Here is a 25340-nt window from a genome sequence, read left to right as displayed (position 1 = left end):
AATGGCGTAAACCTGGGAGGCGGAGCTTGCAGTGAGCTGAGATCCGGCCACTGCACTCCAGCCTGGGCGACAGAGCGAGACTCTGTCTCAACAAAAAAAAAAGAAAATATATTTGATAGAGTGCCCTGAATTCCAGTCTAGTAAGTTTGGACTTGATCTGTAATGGGGGTGTGGGGGGCATTAAAGGTGTCTGAGTACAGGAGTGGTCTGTTGAAAGTTGTATTTTAGGACACTGAGTTTAACGGTGGTGTGTCCCAGACGGGGGTAGGGAGAGTGAGGAGATGCGTTTGTGGCTGCCACAGTAACACTTGTGCGAGTTAGATGGGGTTGTACACATGGTTCTTCAATCAGCATTTTTCCTCTAAAACTCTTAAGCAATCATGGCTATGCAGGGAGATGTCTGGCGGTTGCATAACTCACACCCAGCAGCCATAGAGACTGTCTCTTGTTGATCCTTCAGGGCGGAATAATGGGCATTGAGATCTACTGGGACTGCAACCTAGACCGTTGGTTCCATCACTGCCGTCCCAAATACAGTTTCCGTCGCCTTGACGACAAGACCACCAACGTGTCCTTGTACCCTGGCTACAACTTCAGGTAACTCCAAGGCCCCAGGTCAAACTCACCCAGTGGCTGAATCTCATTCCCAGCAATTGGTGAGACTAATTTTGGTTTCCAAGGCAACAAGATGAATGAAAAAAGACTTTCTCTAAGAACTAGGTGATAACTGAATTTTTTCCATAATTTTTTAAAATTCTCAAAGAGATGCACACTGTTTATTTTTTATTTAGTTATTTTTTTGAAATGGAGTCTTGCTCTGTCACCCAGGCTGGCGTGCAATGGCGCCATCTCGGTCACTGCAAACTTCCACCTCCCAGGTTCAAGTGATTCTCCTGCATCAGCCTCCCAAGTAGCTGAGATTACAGGCGGATGCACACTATAAAACAAAACTACTGGGAAACAGAAAAGCATAGAGGGGGATCAAAATCACCCATAATTCCCCTACTCTGAAATAATCAATGATAACCCTCGGGGGAATTTTCCTCATCTGCACCAATTATTTCATACAGCTCCTATGAAATCATAGCATGCATACATATATATATATATATATAGTGGTACTCTGTGGGGTTTTTCATACCCCAGTCACTCAAAATTCTTTGTAACCATCACATTAATGATCATAACATTCCATTTTGTAGATGAACAAATAACAAAATAACAACTGCTACAATTCAGGGAGTGTTTTCTTTTCTTTGTTTTTTGTATTTGTTGTTGTTTGTTTTTTTAGATGGAGTCACACTCTGTTTGCCCAGGCTGCAGTGCAGTAGCACGATCTCAGCTCACTGCAACCTCTGCCTCCTGGGTTCAAGCGATCCTCCCACCTCCCAAGTATCTGGGACCACAGGCATGTGCCACCACACCCAGCTAATTTTTGTATATTCAGTAGAGACGGGGTTTCACTACGTTGGCCAGTCTGGTCTCGAACTCTTGACCTCAAGTGATCTGCCCACCTCGGCTCCCCAAAGTGCTAGGATTACAGGCATGAGCCACTGCGCCTGGCCCAAGGAGGGTTTTCCATATACCAAGCACTCCCTGTCACCATCCCTAAAATCTCCCAACAACCCTGGAAGAAAGATATTATTGTTTCTAGGAGATGATTTGCCCAAGACCCACAGCTGATAATACATGCTGCATAATTCTAACCCTCGTCACTCTGACCCCACACTCATACTCCATCCCTTCCTTCCCATCTCATGATTTTCTCGCCCATGCCTCCATGATTGAATATTTGAGTTGCTTCCAGTTTTTCTATTACAAATAACCACAGTGTGCATCTTTGCACATAAACTTTTGTTTGAATTCCAGGTTACTTCCTTAGGATAAATTTCTAGACTTATTAAATCAAAGGCTGCGAACGTTTTATCATATGCTTTCCGATTTTTAAAAATATCTACGGTTATAATGTTTTGTTTTGTTTTGTTTTGTTTCTGAGACAGAGTCTCACTCTGTCACCCAGGTTGGAGTGGACTTGGTGCGATTATAGCTTACTGCAACCTCTGCCTCCCAGGCTCAAGTGATCCTCCCACCTCAGCCTCCTGAGTAGCTAAGATTACAGGTGCACACCACCATACCCAGCTAATTTTTAAAATTTTTTTGTGAGACGGAGTCTCATTATATTGCCCAGGCTGGTCTCAAACTCCTAGCTCAAGCAATCCACCTGCCTCAGCCTCCTAAAGTGTTAGGATTGCAGGTGTGAGCCACTGCACCTGGCCTATACTTTTCATTTCTAGGATTTTTATTTGGTTCTTTTCCAAAGTCATCTATTATTGTTCCAGTGAGTCCCATTCTTACCTTAAGGATCCTACTACTTCTGTCCATTCTATTATATCATTCCTTTCATACCGACCTATTATCCAAAGTAACTTGGGTGGGAGTTCTCCTCGTGGGCTTTGAAATACTGTCTTCAGTAGAAAAGATCTTATGCAAAGTTCTGCATGTGCTGTGTGTTATGGAGGTATTCCTTATATATTACTCAAAGCAGCCTCATAAACTGGCAGGCAGCCCCTTAAATGTCTTTCTGTTTCTGGTTTTGTTTTGTTTTGTTTTTTGGCCTGCATGATGTTTTAAAACTTGAGACAGGCCAGGTACAGTGGCTCATGCCTGTAATCCCAGCACTTTGGGAGGCCAAGGTGGGAGGATCACTTGAACCCAGGAGTTTGAGGCTAGCCTGGGCAACATAGGGAGACCCCATCTCTACAAATAATAATTTTTAAAACATCAGCCAGGTGTGGGCACATGCACCTCTGGTCCCAGCTACTCAGGAGGCTGAGGTGGGAGGATTGTTTGTACCTGGGAGGTTGAGGCTGCAGTGAGCTGTGGTTGTGCCACTGCACTCCAGCCCGGGTGACACAGTGAGACCCTGTCTCAAAAATAAATAAATAAATAATAAAATTTGAGACATTCTATGTAAAACCTTGGACTTCCTGCTTTTCTTGAAAAATTAAACTATTTGATTAAAAAAAATTAAACTACTTGACACCCCAAGGTCCATATCTTACATGGTGGCCGCGGGCTGGAGCTGCATATCAGTGGTCCTATTTAGAGAGGGTCTGGGCTTGCTGGTTCATTACCGTCACTGCCACTCCTTAGTGCTTCTACCCGGCCCGCATCCTCATTTCTGTCATTTGCCTGGCCCCTGTAGGCATTTGAGTTTGAAACCCTTGATGTAAAGGTGGGCTGATGCTTTTTGCTTCCTTTGGGGCAGTGGAATTTCATCCAGGGCACTGAAACCAGCTCCCAGTTGAGATAACTTTTTGATTATCCCCTGCTGCTCTGCTGAATAGGCCCATGGCCATTAGTAAGAAGAGAGGACAGGATGAGTGGTCCCCTGACTGCCCTTCCAGGGTATTTTTCTTAGCTGTCAGCAGAAGCATGCTGTCCAGTGGTACAATCCTGGCTCACTGCAACCTCCGTCTCCTGGGTTCAAGTGATTCTTGTGCCTCAGCATCCTGAGTAGCTGGGATTAGAGGCATGTGCCACCATGCCTGGCTAATTTTTGTATTTTTAATAGAGATGGGGTTTCACCATGATGTCCAGGCTGGTCTCGAACTCCTGACCTCAAGTGATCCATCCACCTCGGCCTCCCAAAGTGCTGGGATTACAGATGTAAGCCACCGTGCCCAGCTGAAAATTTTAAAAATAAAAATTATCCACGTGTGATGGTGCATGCTTGTAGTCCCACCCAGCCACTTGGGAGGCTGAAGTGGGAGTATCACTTGGGCCCAGGAGGTGGAGGCTGCAGTGAGCTCTGATCATCTGATCATGCCAGTGCTCTCCAACCTGGGTGACAGAACAAGACCCCACCTCAAAACAAACAAACAAAACAAAAAACACAACTTCAGCCTTTAGTTTGGCCGTGTGATTAATGATTGCCAAATAGACATATACAGAATCTAAGAAAATACAGTTTGCTGAGGTGTGCCTGTCCCCAGTCCAGTAATCAGTATCTAAGATTTACCACCATCCACTCCCGCTTTGTTCTAGATGCCAAACCTCTTCTTCCCCCTTAAGGAATAGTCATATTGCTTGAGGCTATTTTTTTTTAAATTTATCTGCTTGTTGTTAATCCTGTATTGTTTTAAAATGCATTTTAATCTTAAGCGACAAGCTGATTTTCCGTCACTCTGAGATGATGCAAGTACAGGCGGTGACACGGGGAGGGATGCTCTTTGGTTGCAGGTGGTTGGAGAGAGTCACCCAGGGCTTTGGATTGTGTTCCTTCCCCTGCCACCTGTCACAGAGCCAGGGGACAGACCAGGAGGACTAGATAGCCCACTGTTTTGGCTTTTCCTTCCATAAAATACTAGCATTTTTTGCCAGATGCAGTGGCTTATGCCTGTAACCCCAGCACTTTGGGAACCTGAGGCAGGCAAATCACTTGAGCTCAGGAGTTTGAGGCCAGCCTGGGCAACACGGCAAAAGCCCATCTCTACAAAAAATACAAAAAATTAGCCGAGCATGGTGGTGCATGCCTGTAGTCCCACCTGGCTGGGAGACTGAGGTAGGAGAATCTCCTGAGCCTAGGAAGTCAAGGCTGCAGTGAGCAGTAATCCTGCTGCTACACTCCAGCCTGGGCAACAGAGTGAGACCCTGTCTCAAAAAAACCCCCAAAAGCCCAACACCTTCAAAGAGATCTTATAAATACAGATCCTTTTCTTCCTACAGATATGCCAAGTACTACAAGGAAAACAATGTTGAGAAACGGACTCTGATAAAAGTCTTCGGGATCCGTTTTGACATCCTGGTTTTTGGCACTGTAAGTCTCCTTTCCCAGCTCCGGGCACCGGCATCCTATGACTGTGTCCTAATTACTGCTGTGGGGCCTCCATGGAGGGAAGGGTTTTGGTCACAGCCATTAGCTAGCACTGGGCATTTTGCACATGGGATAAAAGAGGAAGAAGATGTCCTCGGGGTGCTGTCCCTGAATGAGTCATCTGACGAGTACAGGAGTGGGCCTGGAAAGCAATTCTAACATTCGGCTTTAAAAATACTCTGGGCCGGGCGCGGTGGCTCAACCCTGTAATCCCAGCACTTTGGGAGGCCGAGATGGGCAGATCACAAGGTCAGGAGATCGAGACCATCCTGGCTAACACTGTGAAACCCCGTCTCTACTAAAAAATACAAAAAACTAGCTGGGCGAGGTGGCGGGCTCCTGTAGTCCCAGCTACTCGGGAGGCTGAGGCAGGAGAATGGCGTAAACCCGGGAGGCGGAGCTTGCAGTGAGCTGAGATCCGGCCACTGCACTCCAGCCTGGGCGACAGAGCGAGACTCCATCTCAAAAAAATAAAAAAATAAAAAAATAAAAAAATAAAATAAAAATACTCTGATACTTAACAAGAGAGAGAAAGAAATCTCCTGTAAAATAGTTTGTAAGTAACAGAATCCAATTCAAATTGGCTTAAGGGGGAAAAAAAAAAAACGTTTTCAGTGGGCTTTTTGGGGTTCACATAACTGAAAAAATTCCAGGGGTTATTTTTAAGCTACAAGCATGGTTGGATCCGGGTGTTAAAACAACATCATCATCATCAAGAACTTGCCACCCTCTGTGTCTTATATACGTCCTCCTCGGGCTTGGCATCATCCCCAGACCAGCCATCTCTCTATGAAGGTATCAAGCAGCACCTTCGATCTGACCGGTTTAGCAACCTCAGTGAAAAGAAAATGCCTCTTTGCCAGAAGGTTCAGCAAAGGTCTCAGACAAATGTCATTGGCTCTGATTGGCCCACTATGGATGACATGCCCACCACTGAACTAATCACTGTGACCAGGGTCATGCCATACTCCCAATGGCTGGTCTCGAACCAACCCTAACCCAGCCCAGGGGCCAGCAGAGAGGCCAACACCCCAGCCCCTTCAACACACACATACACACACACACACACACACTACATGGACTGAAAAGAAAATTGGAGTGTTGCCCTCTGAAGACAGAAGGAAAAGATGCCAGGTATGCAAAAATCAATATATCCCACGACATGGTGTCCAAGAGCATGTTATCTATGTAAGATGGTGATAAGCAGGACGAGAAGCAATGAGATATAGCTGAAAGAATGCAAAGACCACTGGGAATAAAAACCACGAGGCTGAGCCAGGCACAGTGGCTCACGCCTGTAATCCAAGCTCTTTGGGAGGCTGAGGCGGGTGGATCACGAGGTCAGGAGTTCAAGACCAGCCTGGCCAACATGGTGAAACCCCGTCTCTACTAAAAATGCAAAAAATTACGTGGGCGTGGTGGTGGGTGCCTGTAATCCTAGCTACTTGGGAGGCTGAGGCAGGAGAATCACTTGAACCCAGGAGTTGGAGCTTGCAGCGAGCCAAGATCACGCCACTGCATTCCAGCCAGGGCAACAGTGCAAGACTGTCTCAAAAAAAAAAAAAAAAAAAAAAACCATGAGGCCACCCAGACATTCCTTCCCTCTGCTTCTGAAGTAATGTCAAACCTTTTGGAGAAGAAGCTTGTCTGAAACCTTCACCTTGTATGAAGAAATGACAGCCCTTCGGTGGGTCTCCCCTTAATGTGTGGGCCCCAGTGCTTGTTCATGTAAAATCTTTATGGGTCTAAGCACACCCTGCAGGGCTGAAGCAGGATGCCTGAGAGTCAGTTTCAGTCTGCGCAGTCTCTGCCTCCGCCAGCACTTGAATGCATCTATCCAAGTCACAGTAGGAGGCTCCGCTCCCTGATAGAACCAACCATTGCACGCTGAAGCAAAACAGCGCTGCTCTGAATTTCACCTGAGTAAACTCTCCCACTCTGTTTTTAGGGAGGAAAATTTGACATTATCCAGCTGGTTGTGTACATCGGCTCAACCCTCTCCTACTTCGGTCTGGTAAGAGATTCTCTTTTCCGCGCATTAGGAAAATGGTTTGGAGAAGGAAGTTACTAACGTGGCGCTTGTCTGCGTTTTCCACAGGCCACTGTGTTCATTGACTTCCTCATCAACACTTACTCCAGTAACTACTGTCGCTCCCATATTTATCCCTGGTGCAAGTGCTGTCAGCCCTGTGTGGTCAACGAATACTACTACAGGAAGAAGTGCGAGTCCATTGTGGAGCCAAAGCCGGTGAGGCCGCTGTGTTCACAGGACACCAAGACACGGAGAGATTCCGTGAAATCACTGAGCAATGCACGAAAGTTAGGCCCAAATCACAGGCTTCCTCCTGTAGTGGATACGTCTCTGGGCTCTACCCCGATCAACCAACTCTCAGATAAATTCTTGGGTCTTAGAGAAGAATAGAAACAAAAAATGGAGGGGCAAGATAGAGGGAAGGCAATTTTTTATGTCCAGGACTTGCCAATTTTGTCATTTATTTATTTATTTATTTTCAGATGGAGTCTTGCTCTATCACCCAGGCTGGAGTGCCCTCCCAGGTTTAAGTGATTCTCCTGCCTCAACCTGCTGGGACCACAAGTACACACCACCACACCCAGCTAATTTTTATATTTTTAGTAGAGCCGGTGTTTAGCTATGTTGGCCAGGCTGGTCTCAAACTCCTGACTTCAAGTGATCCACCCACTCTGCCAGCCACAGTGCTGAGATTACAAGTGTAAGCCACTGAGCCCAGTCTGTTTTGTCATTTATTAAATTGGTATAGCCAAAAAAAAAAAGAAAAGAAAAGAATAACGACTTTAGAGAACAATTTGGCAGTGACTAATGTTTAAATGGGACATACTTCACAGCCTGGCATTTTCAGTTCTCCACACCTGCCCTAGAAAAATACTCACATGAGTACCCAAGCAATACACGAGAGCAAGATGTTCAAAGCAGGGGCCGGGCGCGGTGGCTCAAGCCTGTAATCCCAGCACTTTGGGAGGCCGAGACGGGTGGATCACAAGGTCAGGAGATCGAGACCATCCTGGCTAACCTGGTGAAACCCCGTCTCTACTAAAAAATACAAAAAACTAGCAGGGCGAGGTGGCAAGCGCCTATAGTCCCAGCTACTCGGGAGGCTGAGGCAGGAGAATGGCGTGAACCCGAAAAGCTTGCAGTGAGCTGAGATCTGGCCACTGCACTCCAGTTTGGGCGACAGAGCGAGACTCCGTCTCAAAAAAAAAAAAAAAAAAAAAGATGTTCAAAGCAGGATTGTTTATTAAATTATCAATCATATATGATTATTAACAGTGAAGAAATAGCATCTAACCAAATATCCAACAGGTGAATGGTGAAAGAAACTATGGTAAATCCACAGAAAGGAATACCAGGCACCAGTTTAAAAAAATGAGATAGATAATAATAATGGCAAACACTTACACAGCACTTCTAAATGCTTTATACATTAACTCACTGAATCTTCACAACAACCTGATGTAGACAGATGCTACTATTATCTCTTTCTATAGATGAGGAAATTGAGCCACAGGAAGGTTAAATAATTGGCCCAAGGCTGGGCACAGTGGTTCATGCCTGTAATCCCAACACTTTGGGAGGCTGAGGCAGGCAGATCACTTGAGATCAACAGTTTGAGACCAGCCTCGCCAACATGGTGAAACCCCATCTCTACTAAAAATACAAAAATTAGCCAGGTGTAGTGATGCATGCCTGAAGTCTCAGCTGCTTGGAAGGCTGAGGCAGGAGAATTGCTTGAACCTGGTTGGCAGAGGTTGCAGTGAGCCGAGATTATGCCATTGCACTCCAGCCTGGATGACAGAGGGAAACTCTGTCTCAAAAAAAAAAAAATTATAGGGCTTGACAAGAGCAGATCTCCAAGACATTTGTTAAAAGAAAAAAAAGCAAACTGTAGAACAATATATATTATATGATATATAGGATAAAAAAACCACTAGACACAGAAGCTAATCTATATATTTTCTGCATGTATATTCACATACATATACATATGTGTGGTTGTATATATGTACACAAAATTGTACCAGTGGCTGCTTCTGGAAAGGAGCTTAGGTGAGAGAGTAGTAGTCAAAGAGATTTCAGCGTCATCTGTATTGTTTTGATTTGATTAATTTGGACTTTATTAAGCAGGTCCTCTGCATTCAACTCCATGATTTTCCCCAAAGAGAAATCTCTGATACCTAAAAACAAAGGTGATTGGCTGGACGCGGTGGCTCACACCTGTAATCCCAGCACTTTGGGAGGCCAAGGTGGGCGGATCACCTGAGGTCAGGAGTTCAAAACCAGCCTGGCCAACATGGAGAAACCCCATCTCTACTAAAAATACAAAAAATTAGTGGGGTGTGGTGGCGCATGCCTGTAATCCCAGCTTCTCCAGAGGCTGAGGTAGGAGAATCACTTGAACCCAGGAGGTGGAGGTTGCGGTGAGTCAGGATCGCGCCATTGTACTCCAGCCTGGGCAACAAGAGCGAAACTCCATCTCAAAAAAAAAAAAAAAGACAATTTCTTTGTCTTTCCCTCATCCAGGAACATGATTGTCCTGTTCCAGCAGCTGAATGCACAATTCACTGTCCGTTGTATATGCATTCACAATTTGAAATAAAAGTTCATCTTTGCAGCTAAAACTAATCACTACTTCATGGCCCAAGATGAGATGAAATTTAACAAACATATAAATAATTTAAGTTGCAATAGTACAACTTTCTGGAGATACTGAATCTAGAGTTACTGAAATTGAGATAATACCACAAAGAAATTGTACGCGGCAATTGGGGGATCCAATGTAAAAACATTAAGCAGTAAGCTGTGGCTGTGTTGAATTTACAAATTAAGATGCATGGGGTTCTGCCCAGCGCGGTGGCTCATGCCTGTAATTCCAGCACTTTGGGAGGCCAAGGTAAGGGGATCACCTGAGGTCAGGAGTTCAAGACCAGCATGACCAACATGGAGAAACCCCATCTCTACTAAAAATACAAAATTAACTGGGCATGGAGGTGCATGCCTGTAATCCCAGCTACTCAGGAGGCTGAGGCAGGAGAATCACTTGAACCTGGGAGGCGGAGGTTGCAGTGAGCCAAGATCGCACCACTGCACTCCAGCCTGGGCAACAAGAGCGAACTCCGTCTCAAAAAAAGAAAAAAAAAAAAAGCATGGGGTTCCATTTCTGATTTACCTTTAGGAGCTCCAGTGGCGCAATCGGTTAGCGCGCGGTACTTATATGATTTACCTTTAGACTCAGAAATCATTTATTCTTGGTCAATGAGAGTTTTGAGCCAGTTTGTTCAATAGTCTATCATTTGGCAAATAGGAATTACAATTGCCTTTAAATAGGCAATTCTTGATAATTCTGTACAAAAATGGGTAAACTTTTAAACCATCTTTTCCTAGACATTAAAGTATGTGTCCTTTGTGGATGAATCCCACATTAGGATGGTGAACCATAAGCTACTAGGGAGAAGTCTGCAAGATGTCAAGGGCCAAGAAGTCCCAGTAAGTTAAATAATTTTGTCTTTATTTTTTAAAGAAAATTTACTATTAAATATAAACACATCTAGAAACTTGTACAAATCAAAACTGATGGATTTTAACAAAGTAAACATACTCATGTAACCGGCACTCAGATTAAACAACTGAAAATTACTAGCAGGAGTCCCTTTTATGTTCCCCTCCAATCACTACCCTCTCTTTCTCTTTTTTTAATTTTTAAAATTTGGCTGGGCATGGTGGCTCACACCTGCAATCCCAGCACTTTGGGAGGCCGAGGCAGGTGGATCACCCGAGGTCAGGAGTTCAAGACCAACCTGGCCAACATGGTGAAAACCCGTCTCTACTAAAAATAAAAAAATCAGCCGGGTGGTGTGGTGGCATACATGTAATCCCAGCTACTCAGGAGGCTGAGGCATGAGAATCGCTTGAACCCAGGAGGTGGAGTTTGCAGTGAGCCAAGATTGTGCCATTGCACTCCAGCGTGGGTGACAGAGCAAGACTCCATCTCAAAAGAGAAAAAAATGTATATTTTTAAATTACAAACGAGGTCTCACTACGTTGCCCAGGATGGTCTCACGCAGTCCTCCCACCTTGGCTCTACCAAGTCCACCCAACTGCCCTCTCTTAAAAGTAGTCATTATCCTGTATCCAAAGATTAATTTTACTTCTGCTAGAATTTTCTAAAAGTTGAATCATGTAGTGTGTAAGTGGTATATACTCGGTTGAGTGTCTGGCTTCCTTTACTCGACATTATTTTTGCGAGAGTCGTTCATGATGCTATGTACAGTTCATTCCCATTGTATAATTCCGTTTTATAAGCATCCAACTTATTCAGCCATCCTACTGTTAATGGACATTTGGGTAGTTTCCAGTTTGGGGCTAATGCCAATAACGCTGCTATGTTCAACATACGGTACTCTACTGGGCAGTTACCTAAGAGTGGAATTGCTGAGTCATAAGGCAGACATATATTCAGTTTTAGGAGATACTAACAAACAGTGCTACAAAATGGTTGTTCTCATTCACACTCTCCACAACAGTTCTGGCTGCTGGGCATCTTCAGTTTCCTAGGGCTGAATTACCACAAACTAAGCGGCTTAAAACAGCAGAAATGGCTGGTGGCTCATGCCTGTAATCCCAGCACTTTGGGAGGCCAAGGCAGGCAGATCACGTAAGGTCAGGAGTTTGAGACCCGCCTGACCAACATGGAGAAACCCCATCTCTACTAAAAATACCAAAATTAGCCAGGCATGGTAGCGCATGCCTGTAATCCCAGCTGCTTGGGAGGCTGAGGCAGGAAAATTGCTTGAACCTGGGAGGCAGATGTTGCAGTGAGCTGAGATCGCGCCATTGCACTCCAGCCTAGGCAACAAGAGCAAAACTCCGTCTCAAAAACAACAACAACAACAGAAGCATATTCTGTCACAGTTCTGGAGCATAGAAGTCTGAAATTAAGGTATTGGTAGGGCCCTCTCTATCTGAAGGCTCTAGGGAGGAATCTTTCCTTGCCTCTTCCTGGCATCTAATGTTTTATGACATTGACCAGGACCTCCAGTACAATACTGAACAGAAATGGTAATAGCAGCCATCTCTGCCTCATTCCCTATCTTAGGGAGAAAGGTTTTTATACTTCACTATTCATTATAATATTTGCAGTAAGTTTTTGTTTGTTTGTTTTGAGATGCAGTCTCACTCTGACGCCCAGGCTGGAGTGCAGTAGTGCAATCTTGGCTCACCGCGACCTCTGCCTCCTGGGTTCAAGCAATCCTCCTGCCTCAGCTTCCCAAGTAGCTGAGATTACAGGTGTGCACTACCATGCCTGGCTAATTTTTGTGTTTTAGTAGGGACAGGGTTTTGCCATGTTGGCCAGGCTCGTCTCCAACTCCTGACCACAGGTGATCCGCCCACCTCAGCCTCCCAAAGTGCTGGGATTACAGGAGTGAGCCACTGCATCCAGCCTGCAGTATGTTTTTAAGAATGTGCTATTAGGTAAGAAAATTCCATTCTGTTTCTAGTTTGCTAAGCACTTTTACCATTAATGGATATTGATTTCTGAAATAATGTCTTTTTTGTTTTCTGGCCGGGTGCAGTGGCTTGTGCCTGCAATCCCAACACTTTGAGAGGCCTAGGTGGGCGGATCACCTGAGGTCATGAGCTCAAGAACAGCCTGGCCAACACGGCGAAACCCTGTCTCTGTTAAAAGTACAAAAATTAGCCAGGCATGATGGTGCACACCTGTAATCCCAGCTACTCAGGACTGAGGTGGGAGAATTGATTGAACCTGGGAGGTGGAGGCTGCAGTTAGCTGAGATCATGCCACTGCACTCTAGCCTGGGCAACAGAACAAGACTCCAAGACAGAAGAAAAAAAAAAAAAAAAAGTTTTTTTCTGCTCCTTTTGAAATATCAATGAGTTTTCTTCTTTTTTTCTGTTAGGTGGTGAATTGCACTGATTGATTTTCAAACATTAAGCCAACCTTGCATTCCTGAAGTAAACTCAATTTGAATGTGTTGTACTATTCTTTATATTTATTGCTGAATTCCATTCACTAATATTTAGGATTTTTACATCTCTTCTTGAGATTGACCAAAGTGTTTCCATTCTTGTAATATTCTTATTGGATTTGTGTATGAAGTGAACTACAGTCATGTGTCACTTAATGATGGGGATATGTTCTGAAAAATGCATCAGTAGGTTATTCTGTGGTTGTCTGAATATCATAGACTCTATTTACACAAACCGAAATGGAATAGCCTATTATACACTTAGGTTACATGGTGTAGTCTACTGCTCCTAGGCTGCAAACCTGTACAGCATGTTACTGTACTGAATACTGTAAGCAACTGTAACAGAATGGTAAGATTTGTATATCTAAATATAGAAAACGTACAGTGAAAATATGATATATAAAGCTAAAAAATGGTACATCTGCATAGGGCACTTACCACGAATGGAGCTGGTAGGACTGAAAGTTGCTCTGGGTGAGTCGGTCAGTGAGTGAGTGGTGAGTGAATGTGAAAGCCTAGGTTGTTACTGTGCACTACAGTAGACTTCATAAACACTGCATGCTTAGGCTACACTAAATTTATTTCAAAATATTTCTCTTTCTTCAATAAATTAATCTGAGCTTACTGTGACTTTTTACTTTATAAATTTTTATATTTTTTAAACTTTGTACAGTGGTATAAAAATATTTTCTTTCTCACCGGGTGTGGTAGCTCACGCCTACAATCCCAGCATTTTGGGAGGTCGAGGTGGGTGGATCACAAGGTCAGGAGATCGAGACCATCCTGACCAACATGGTGAAACCCCGTCTCTACTAAAAATACAAAAAAATAGCCAGGCGTGGTGGTGGGCACCTGTTGTCCTAGCTACTCGGGAGGCTGAGGTAGGAGAATGGCATAACCTGGGAGGCAGAGCTTGCAGTGAGCCAAGATCGCGCCACTGCACTCCAGCCTGGGTGACAGAGCAAGACTCCATCTCAAAATAATAATAATAATTCTTTCTCTATATCTTTATATATTCTATATACTGTTTTCTATTTTTAACATTTTTTCTTTTTATTTAAACATTTTTGTTAAAAACCAAGTCACGGCTGGGTGTGGTGGCTCATGCTTGTAATCCCAGCACTTTGGGAGGCTGAGGTGGGTGGATCACTCGAGGTCAGGAGTTCAATACCAGCCTGGCCAATGTGGTGAAACTCTGTCTCTACTAAAAATATAAAAATTAGCTGGGTGTGGTGGTGCACACCTGTAGTCCCAGCTACTCAGGAGGCTGAGGCAGAAGAATTGCTTGAACCCGGGAGGTGGAGGTTGCAGTGAGCCGAGATCATGCCACTGCACTCCAGCCTGGGAGACAGAGCAAGACTCCGTCTCAAAAAAAAAAAAAAAAAATTCCGATAGTGCTAAGTCCTGGGAAGAATGTGGAATACCACAGTGTGATAAGGGAATCGTGTGGGATAAAAGCTGCTAGATAGGGTGGTCAGGACAGGAGGTGACATCTCAACAGAGGCCTGGCTTTTCTGAATTTCATTTTCCAAAATCTATAAAATAGGCCGGATGCAGTGGTTCATGCCTGTAATCCCAGCACTTTGGGAGGCTGAGGCAGGCAAATCACCTGAGGTCAGGAGTTCCAAACCAGCCTGGCCAATATGTTGAAATACCGTTTCTACTAAAAATACAAAAGACTTAGCTGGGCATGGTGGCGTACACCTGTAATCCAAGCTACTTAAGAGGCTAAGGCATGAAAATTGCCTGAACCTGGGAGGTGGAGGTTAGAATGAGCTGAGAGGTCACATGACTGCGCTCCAGCCTAAGCGAGAGTGAGACCCTCTTTCAAAAAAAAAGTCTGTAAAATAGAGACAAGGATGCATTACCTCACAAGCATCTTCAAAGACTTGAATGAGGCAATGCTTACAGAACACATGCATGGTCCTGATATCTACACCTAATAAATGATGGCCACTATAACTCATGTAATATTAAATGTAACTTTATAAGTTAATAAAATTAAAGAACCTAGAACCTGAGGGCTTGTCATTGCTAATAGGTTTGGAAACTTGCTTTTTCAGAGACCTGCAGTGGACTTCACAGATTTGTCCAAGCTGCCCCTGGCCCTCCACGACCCACCCCCGATTCCTGGACAACCAGGGGAGATGCAGCTGCTTAGAGAGGAGGCGACTCCTAGATCCAGGGACAGCCCCGTCTGGTGCCAGTGTGGAAGCTGCCTTCCATCCCAACTCCCCAAGAGCCACAGGTGCCTGGAGGAGCTGTGCTGCCGGAAAAAGCCAGGGGCCTGCATCACCACCTCAGAGCTGTTCAGGAAGCTGGTCCTGTCCAGACACGTCCTGCAGTTCCTCCTGCTCTACCAGGAGCCCTTGCTGGCGCTGGATGTGGATTCCACCAACAGCCGGCTGCGGCACTGTGCCTACAGGTGCTACGCCACCTGGCGCTTCGGCTCCCAGGACATGGCTGACTTTGCCATCCTGCCCAGCTGCTGCCGCTGGAGGATCCGAAAAGAGTTTCCCAAGAGTGAAGGGCAGTACAGTGGCTTCAAGAGTCCTTACTGAAGCCAGGCACCATGGCTCACATCTGTAATCCCAGCCCTTTTGGAGGCCGAGGCAGGCAGATCACCCGAGGTTGGGAGTTGGAGACCAGCCTGGCTAACAAGGCGAAATCCCATTTGTACTAAAAATACAAAAATCAGCCAGACATGGTGGCGTGCACCTGTAATCCCAGCTACTCGGGAGGCTGAGGCACGAGAATCACTTGAACCTGGGAGGCGGAGGTTGTAGTGAGCCGAGATTGTGCCACTGCACTCCAGCCTGGGAGGCACAGCAAACTGTCTCAAAAAAAAAAAAAAAAAGAGTCCTTACCGATAGCAGGGGCTGCAGTAGCCATATTAACATGACCTTTCCTAGCAACTTGAACTTCACCTGCAAAGCTCTGTGGCCACATTTTTAGCCAAAGGGAAATGTGCTTTCATCTTCTATAGCTCTCTGTGTCTGAGAGCAAAGTGACCTGGTGAAACAAACCAGAATCCCTCTGCATGGACTGAGAGCAAAGAGATTGAGATGTAAGTTTCAACTCTGTCCCTAAGAAGTTGTGTGACCCTAGGCCTCTCACCTCTGTGCCTCTGTCTCCTGTTGCCCAACTACTATCTCAGAGATACTGTGAGGACAAATTGAGACAGTGCACATGAACTGTCTTGTTAATGTGTAAAGATCTACGTGAATGCAAAACATTTCATTATGAGGTCAGACTAGGATAATGTCCAACTGAAAACAAACCCTTTTTGTCCTGGTTGAAGAATGTGGAGGACTAAAAGTGGCCACAGATTCTTTGACACTCAAGTCCCCCAAGACCTAAGGGTTTTATCTCCTCCCCTTGAGTATGGGTGGCTCTGATTGTTTTATCCAAAAGTGGAAGTGACATTGTGTCAGTTTCAGATGCTGGTCTTAAGAGGCTGACAGCTTCTACTTCCTGTCCCTTGGAACTCTTGCTATCGGGGAAGCCAGACTCCATTTAAAAGTCTGCCTATCCTGGCCAGGCGTGGTGGCTCACACCTGTAATCCCAGAACTTTGGGAGACCAAGGCGGGCGGACCACTTAAAGTCAGGAGTCCGAGATCAGACTCGCCAACATGGTGAAACCATATCTCTAATAAAAATACAAAAATTATCTGGGCATGATGGCGGGCACCTGTAGTCCTAGCTATCAGGAGCCTGAGACAGGTGAAACACTTGACCCTGGGAGGTGGAGGTTGTATTGAGCTCAGATCGTGCCACTGCACTCCAGATTGGGTGACAGAGTGAGACTCCATCTCAAAAAAAAAAAAAACAAAAGTCTGCCTATCCTGAGACCACCCTGCTGTGAGCAAGCCCAAGCAGCCATGTGGACAGTGCCTGACCAGCCCCAGCTTTCAAGCCATCCAAGCCCAGTCACCAAACATGAGAGAGAAGAAGCCTTCAGGTGATTCTAGACTCTACTAACATATGACTGATACCACATGATACATCCCAAGTGAGAACTGCCCCATAAATCCAGAAAACCAAATTGCTATCTTAAGTCACTAAGTTTTGGGCTTGTTTGTTCCACAGCAACAGATAACTGGAACAGAGAGTAAGCCTGACGAATGGGCGCACAGACTCAGCCCATACCTTCCCTGGTTCTAATGTTCTTAGGGAGCCCGAACTCTCAGGAACTTAGGTGTCCACTGGACAGTTCTAGAAGGGCTATGGACCAAATCAGGTAACTCACCAGACCAGCCTTGGAATCTATCAAATCTAACTGCTGAGCTACACAATGCATTCCAATCCTCATCACAATTCTATGACTGAAGGCCAGGTGCAGTGGCTCAAGCCTGTAATCCCAGCACTTTGGGAGGCCAAGGCGAGTGGATCACCTGAGGTCAGGAGTTCGAGACCAGCCTGGGCAACATGGTGAAACCCCATCTCTACTAAGAATACAAAAATTAGATGGGTGTGGTGGTGGGCGCCTGTAATCCCAGCTACTTGGGAGGCTGAGTCAGGAGAATCTCTTGAACCCGGAAGGTGGAGGTTGCAATGAACCAAGATAGTGCCACTGCACTCCAGCCTGGACGACAGAGCAAGACTGTGTCTCAAAAACAAAAACCAAAAAACAAAACAAAACAATTCCATGACTGAAAGTGACTAAAAAGCTGCCTTTATGCCATTAACACCCTGTACTTTGCAGCCAATCAGAACTGACGCAGTCTGGGTGCTAGCTACTTCAAAAGCAACCCACACCACACCTTTACCATTTCCACACATCAACTGCTAAGAATATGAAAATGAAGTGACAGGTTTTAGGATCCTGCTTCAGAATTTCCTTTTCCTGGTTTGGTCACTAGAGTTGGCTATTTATCTGTTTCTAAACAACTGCCATTTTATCGAATAGTTTAGAGACTACTATTAAATATTGTGACTGATGAAAGATCTGTGAATTTTTTAATACATATTCTAAGAGTTACCATTTTGATACCTTTTAAAAACCAGCAGCTTTCTACTATATTCATGTAAAACAGCATGAATAAAAATGTTTTTTGATATAGGGTTTTATCTGGCTTTAAACTCAGGAACCAAGTTAATTATGCCAGATTGAACTTTGATTTTTACTACCTTTTCAAAGACATTTTAAAAAGTGGATAATTATACATATATAATATGCAATAATATTTCTTTGGAGCTGACATTTCTTTACTCCACGAATTCTATGTTACTGTTACTTCTTTCCATTCTGATGGCCTCTGGGCCTTTGTACCTTTGTTTTTGGTGCCTTATTCCTAGTATGTTTCTATCACCTTAATAAGGCCGCAGATGGAGTCAGAATGTGAAATTACAAATAATCACTGGATCCAGCTACTGTTTTCCATCACCTTCCCCACTGATGCTCTGGGTAAGACAGTGATGTGTCACTTCAACCGTGTGTAATATGTCAGACACGTCCTACAATAACGGGCGTCATATTTGTATTATTACTTTTAGTTTACTGTAGAAAATAATGGCATCACCAAAGGTGATGAGAGTTTTTGTAGGATCTGTTTTCTTATACTTCAAGACAGTCTTCTGTTATGGTAATTGCCAGTATTCGTGGCTTCCTCTCTGCGTCAGAAGAGAAGGGATCTGCTTTCTCTTGGCTGATTTCACCTAGTATTGGTAATAGACTTGCATTTCTCTTTCTAAAGGGGAATAAGTTTTTAAACCCTTCCTGATTTTAGCCTGGCAATGTAAGTGTCCTTAATGTGACTGTTTTGATAATTAAAAAAAAAATGTATAATTTGTTTATTTAAATCTTTCCTTTCTTTTCATAAGGTCCCCAAATCACAGTTAACTCATTCATGGACGCATTCATTCAACAACTATTCAATGAGGCACTCTCTAGAGACCAAGGATAAATAAGGTTGCCAGTCTCATGGAGATATGAGGAGATGGAAATTAATCAAGTAAATCAAGCAAATGGAATCTTGCAACTTGTGCTGAGTATCATGGTGAAGAGGCAAATGATGGCATGAGAGCTTATAGTAGGGGAATGTGGCCTATTTGGGAAGATCAGCCTACCTGAGGAAGGAATGTTTTAGCTAAAATCTGAAGGATGAGTACTACTTAACTAGTGAGTGGGGGAGGAAAGAGCATTCTAGCAGAGAGAACAGTATGTGCAAAGGTCCTGGGGCAGGAAAAGCAGAGCAGGTTTTTAGAACTTAAAGGAGACCTATATGACTGTGCCATAAACAGTACAGGGAAGTAAGGCATGAGTCACAGCTGGACAAGCAGGCAGGGGCTAGCAGCCTGTGGGCCATGGTAGAGTTCGTCTTTATCCTAAGACCTAAACCAGGTAAGGGTTCTAATCAGGAGCCTGTTAAGATCACTACTTATTATTTTATTTTATTTTATTTTATTTTATTTTTTTGAGATGGAGTCTTGCTCTGTTGCCCAGGCTGGAGTGCAGTGGCTCAACCTCAGCTCACTGCAACCTCTGCCTCCTGGGTTCAAGTGATTCTCCTGCCTCAGCCTCTCGAGTGTCTGGGATTACAGGCACCTGCCACCACGCCCAGCTAATTTTTTTTTTTTTTTTTTTTTTTTTTTTTTTTGAGACGGAGTCTCGCTCTGTCGCCGGGCTGGAGTGCAGTGGCCGGATCTCAGCTCACTGCAAGCTCCGCCTCCCGGGTTTACGCCATTCTCCTGCCTTAGCCTCCCAGGTAGCTGGGACTACAGGCGCCCGCCACCTCGCCCGGCTAGTTTTTTGTATTTTTTAGTAGAGATGGGGTTTCACCGTGTTAGCCAGGATGGTCTCGATCTCCTGACCTCGTGATCCGCCCGTCTCGGCCTCCCAAAGTGCTGGGATTACAGGCTTGAGCCACCACGCCCGGCCTAATTTTTGTATTTTTAATAGAGATGGGGTTTCACCATGTTGGCCAGGCTGGTCACGAATGCCTGACCTTGAGTGATCTGCCGGCCTCAGCCTCCCACAGTGCTGGGATTACAAGCATGAGCCACCACACCCAGCCTTATTTTTCTATTCTATTCTATTGTATTCTATTGTAGTCTATTCTATTTTGAGATGCAATTTCACTCTTGTTTCCCAGGCTGGAGTACAATGGCACTATCTCAGCTCACTGCAACCTCTACCTCCTGGGTTCAATCAATTCTCCTGCCTCAGCCTCCTGAGTAGCCAGGATTATAGGCACCTGCCATCATGCGTGGCTAATTTTTATATTTTTAGTAGAGACAGAGTTTCTCCATGTTGGCCAGGCTGGTCCCCAATGCCTGACCTTAAGTGATCCACTGGCCTCGGCCTCCCAAAGTGCTGGGATTACAGGTGTGAGCCACTGCGCCCAGCCACCATATTAATGTTTAAAAGATCACTGTGATCGCTGTGTGGAAAATGAGCTGGGAGTGGTGGTGGATATAGTTTTTGTTTCAGTCTTTCACTACTCCATGAAACATTTGCCCCACATAAGCAGCCACATTGAATGTTTTTCTTTTCTCCCCTCCTCTTCCTCTTGGGAAGTCACCAAAAAAAAAAAAGGAAAAAAAAAATCAGCAGCAAGAGAAAAGGAGGAAAAGCTGTGGTGTGCCTTGAATTTTGGAATGGCCCCTGTCCCAGGCTGGCAGGGATGAGTCTGCGTGTTGAGCTTCAGATCACAGGAAGGAGTGCACCAAATCAGGAGACGAAGGGCAGTCAGCAGGACCCACTTGGTACCCACCCTGCGGTGTAAGGCCTAAAATCAAGCTCTAATATGAGGTGCTGCCTTGACATCAGGTGAAATCAGGAGTGCCTGGAATAGCCTCACCCCAAGTTTCTCTCCCAGTCCTCCCTTGGCAAAGGGTGCCCAGTGAAACAGTCTTCCTTATCAAACAGACCAGATGCAGTTCCTGCTAATCCCTAAGCAGCAGGTGTGAGTCTCTGGCCAACCCATGGAATTATCCAAATGAGCCAGTCACATCCTCCAGGAAAGCAGGGCCTCCTCACCCTCTTGGTGCTACAACGCCTACCCCAAACTGGCCCTGGCTGTTCACTCTGTTTCTGCGTGGCCCTGCACGGCATGTGGGGTCTTCCTCCCTGAGCTGTGTGACCAAAAACTGCTGCCAATCTCATCTGCCCAGTGTTGGGTGTCATGTGTTCAGCCACCCCCATTACCCTGGGGTGGGAACTGGGAATCCCTCCCTCACCACTGAGGTAAAGAGGAGGTTATTAAAACATCCCTAATTCAGCCGGGCACGGTGGCTCACGCCTATAATCCCAGCACTTTTGGAGGCTGAGGCGGGTGGATCACCTGAGGTCAGGAGTTCGAGACCAGCCTGGCCAACATGGGGAAACCCTGTTTCTATTAAAAATACAAAAAATTAGTCAGGCATGGTAGCAGGCACCTATAATCTCAGCTGCTTGGGAGGCTGAGGCAGGAGAATTGCTTGAACCAGACAGGCTGAGGTTGCGGTGACCCACAATTGCACCACTGCTCTCCAGCCTGGACAACAAGAGCGAAACTCCGTCTCAAAAAAAAAAAATCCCTAATTCCAGGCCAACTAGCAGCCCTAAAAAATTAATCTTGGTTTGGCTTCTGCCCAAAGTCATGGTCTACACAAAGCCCTGCCTACTAGAGGCAATAAAGAACCATGACCACCACTCCCATTTATTCAGATTACCCACTGGAATGCACTGAGTGGGGTTTTGCCCTCTGCTGCTTGTATGTTTCTCAACCCATGTTCTAATCCCATGCAGTCATCATTCAGGGATCCCCTGACTCAACTTTTCCTTTTTGAATAGATTAGAAATTCCTCTCTTCTTTCACTTTTATTGTGACTTTTCAGCTTTCTGTTTTCCATTCCTGAGGGCTATGAATCATATTTCCAAAATAAATGATGATCTATGGAGAGGATTTTGCATTTCCAACATCCTTAGCTAACTTTAATGAATTATCATGGTCACATGATCCTAAGGCTTCAGGAATCAGAGGAAGTGGCTGACACTGACTTACCATTTTAACCAAATAATCACCGCACTTAAGCTTGGATAAGGGTTAACTAAAAGTAACAGGGCTCTTATGCAAGCCCTTCAAGTCTGGTAAGTTATGAGTATTTATGTTTTATCTCCCCCCAAAAAACAATAAGACACTCAGAGGCAAGGAACTCATCTTGGTTTTTGTCCCTTACACACCTATCTCAGCCCAGTGGTATGGTGGGCACTGGAAACAGACCACCTGGGTTCAAATCCTGGCTTGGTCACTTACTGGCCAAGTGGCCTGATATGGTTTGGCTGTGTCCCCGCCCAAATCTCATCTTGAATTATAGCTCCCATAATTCCCATGTGTTGTGGGAGGGACCCGGTGGGCGATAATTGAATTATGGGGGCAGTTTCCCCCATACTGTTCTCGTGGTAGTGAATACATCTCACGAGATCTGAGGGTTTTATAAGGGGTTCCCCCTTTTGCTTGGCTCTCATTCTCGTTTTGCCTGCCACCGTGTAAGACGTGGCTTTGCTCCTCCTTGCCTTTGCCATGATTGTGAGGCTTCCCCAGCCCTGTGGAACTGTGAGTCTATTAAACCTTTCCTTTATAAATTACCTGGTCTTGGGTGTGTCTTTATTAGCAGCGTGAGAACAGACTAATACATGGCTTCGGGCAGCTTCTCATGTCTAGCCATGGTAGCTATTCTTATGATTTGGATGGTACCCAAGCATCACTCTTGAGCTCCAGGCCCATACATTAAACCACCTCCAGAAATTCTATACTTAAATGGTTTAGAGGCAACTCAAACAGGTACAAAAGATAAATCATGATCTCAGTTCACCCCACCCACATATGAGTCCCAGAGCTCCCAAGATCAGCCAGTAGCACCACCTGCCATCAGTTCAACTTCCCAAACCAGAAATTCAAAGGATACCTATTGGGGGAACGAGCCCCCAGTATTTCAATGTACGTTCTTTTCTATTTTCCCTAAGTGTCAGCCAGTCTGAGAAATAGAGAAAGAGTACAAAGAGAGAAATTTTACAGCTGGGCCTCCGGGGGTGACATCATATATCGGCAGATTCCGGGATGCCTACCTGAGCCGCAAAATCAGCAAGTTTTTATTAGGGATTTCAAAAGGGGAGGGGTATACGAATAGGAAGAAGGTCACAGGGATCACATGCTTCAGAGGGCACTAAAAGATCACAAGGCAGAGGCAGAGAGCGAAATTAGAATTACTGATGAGGTTTCACGTCCCACTGAGCATGCATTGTCTTGATAAACATCTTAACAGGAAACAGGGTTCGAGAGCAGATAACCTGGTCTGACTAGAATTCACCAGGCTGGAATTTCCCAATCCTGGTAAGCCTGAGGGCATTGCAGGAGACCAGGGCGTATTTCATCCCTTATCTTCAACCACATAAGACAGGCACTCCCAGAGCAGTCGTCGATAGGCCTACCCCTGGGAATACATTCCTTCCCCAGGGTTATTCCTTGCTGGGAAAAGAATTCAGCAATAGTTCTCCTATTTGTTTTCTGCAAGAAGAAAAATATGACTCTATTCTGCCCAACCCCACAGGCAGTGAGACCTTAAGGTTATCTTCCCTTGTTCCCTGAAGATTGCTGTTGTTCTGTTCTTTTTCAGGGTGCCCTGATTTCATATTGTTCAAACACACATTTTACAAACAATTTGTACAGTTAATGCAATCATCACAGGGTCCTGAGGCGACATACATCCTCAGCTTACAAAGATGACAGGATTAAGAGATTAAAGTAAAGACAGGCATAGGAAATTATAAGAGTATTGATTGGGGAAGTGATAAATGGCCAGGAAATCTTCACAATTTATATTCAGAGACTGCAGTAAAGACAGGTGTAAGAAATTATAAAAGTATTAATTTGGGGAACTGATAAATGTCCATGAAATCTTCACAATTTATGTTCAGAGATTGCAGTAAAGACAGGTGTAAGAAATTATAAAAGTATTAATTTGGGGAACTGATAAATGTCCATGAAATCTTCACAATTTATGTTCTTCTGCCACAGCTTCAGCCAGTCCCTGCATTCGGGGTCCCTGACTTCCTGCAACAGACACCTTGATGTCTCCCTTCTCCTTCCCTATTCTGTCCAATCTCATCTGTTTATTCAGTGAACACTAACTGAGCACCCCGGCACTGTAAAGGAGCTAGGGATGAACAGGTGAATAAGACAGGCTCTTTGGGAGGTTAGATGCAGTGGGGAAGACAGGCAATCACAGTGAAAATAAATGGGGCGAGGACAGCTTGGGATACAGAGTTTGAAAGAAACAAGCAGGATGCTGTGATAGGAGCAAGGGAGTTACTTCCAACAGGGGGCAGGGATGGTGTCTCCAAGGAAGTGACATTTATGCTAGATCTGAATATCGAGAAGGAGCCAGCTGTAATGAGTTGAAAGAAGGGCATTCCAGGAAGAGGGAAGGAAAACACAAAGTTGAGGGGTGAGACAGAAATAAGAGTGTTCCAGAGCCTGGTGCAGGGGCACGTACCTGTAGTCCCAGCGACAAGAGATCATCTCTTAAGCCCAGGAGTTTGAGGCCAGCCTGGGTAACACAGTAATAATCTATCTCAGAAAGAAGAAAAAAAAAAAAAAAAGAAAGAAAGAAGCTTTCTTAAGCTTCTTTCCAGGAACTGTCAGATGTTCCAGGAACTGTCAGATGTTCCAGGAACTGTCAGATGGCCAGTGCAACTATGCGATGATATACACAGGCTTGCTTGTTTTCTTACTGCCTCCTAAACTGGGTGGTTCCATCTCACTGAAACAGACGCTCAAAGAAAGGTGAAATTCATACAGGCAAGCACAGCCTTGGGAGGGTTATGAAGCTCGTGAGATGTAAGCGGGCCCTCACTGGAGGAAGGGGCTGGAAACGGTGGGATGAGAGGAAGCATTCCCAACAGGACCAGCAGCACAAGCCAGGCCCAGAAACAAGTGACTATGATAGTGGAGGGAGATTAAATGGGACTGATTTGGGGAAATCTTCAAAAAGAAAAAAAGGCTGAGATGTTTGAACCAGTTGCAAAGTTAAGATGGAGCCATTCTTGTGGCTGACGGAGGACAAGAGAAAAGCAATGATTTAAGAACATCCCAGCTGGGCGCGGTGGCTCACCACCCCTGGCTGAGGCGGGAGAATCACTTGAACACAGGAGGTGGAGGTTGCAGTGAGCCGAGATTGCGCCACTGCACTCCAGCCTGGGCGACAGAGCGAGACTCCTTCTCAAAATTTAAAAAAAAAAAAGAAAAATCCCTCAGACAGACATGAGGACGTGGGATGGGAGGGGAAGTGACATCATTTAGAAGTCAGCTGGGATTGGCCGGGCGCGGTGGCTCCAGCCTGTAATCCCAGCACTTTGGGAGGCCGAGACAAGTGGATCATGAGGTCAGGAGATCGAGATCATCCTGGCGAACATGGTGAAACCCCGTCTCTACTAAAAAATACAAAAAACTAGCC

The 25340-nt window shown here is 45.2% G+C and overlaps 1 protein-coding gene across 2 annotated transcripts in view; it reads left to right on the top strand.

The window, feature by feature from the left end:
* P2RX7 (purinergic receptor P2X, ligand gated ion channel, 7) overlaps nucleotides 1-17196 on the top strand; it is a 53094-nt gene extending 35898 nt beyond the window's left edge. The window contains exons 9-14 of one of the 2 annotated variants that reach the window (XM_011948526.1): nucleotides 461-597; nucleotides 4729-4819; nucleotides 6825-6890; nucleotides 6975-7124; nucleotides 10296-10397; nucleotides 14965-17196. In XM_011948526.1, coding sequence (XP_011803916.1) covers nucleotides 461-597; nucleotides 4729-4819; nucleotides 6825-6890; nucleotides 6975-7124; nucleotides 10296-10397; nucleotides 14965-15462 — 1044 coding nt within the window. In that variant the 3' untranslated portion in view covers nucleotides 15463-17196. The remainder of the gene's footprint in view (nucleotides 1-460; nucleotides 598-4728; nucleotides 4820-6824; nucleotides 6891-6974; nucleotides 7125-10295; nucleotides 10398-14964) is intronic. The other variant, XM_011948525.1, reaches the window with a different exon arrangement.
* The last annotated feature ends 8144 nt before the right edge of the window (nucleotides 17197-25340 follow it).

Source organism: Colobus angolensis, unplaced genomic scaffold, assembly GCF_000951035.1.
Source record: "Colobus angolensis palliatus isolate OR3802 unplaced genomic scaffold, Cang.pa_1.0 Scaffold28, whole genome shotgun sequence".
NCBI lineage: Eukaryota > Metazoa > Chordata > Mammalia > Primates > Cercopithecidae > Colobus > Colobus angolensis.
The sequence above is the reverse complement of the archived record's forward strand: the minus strand, read 5'-3'. Positions and strand labels throughout refer to the sequence as shown.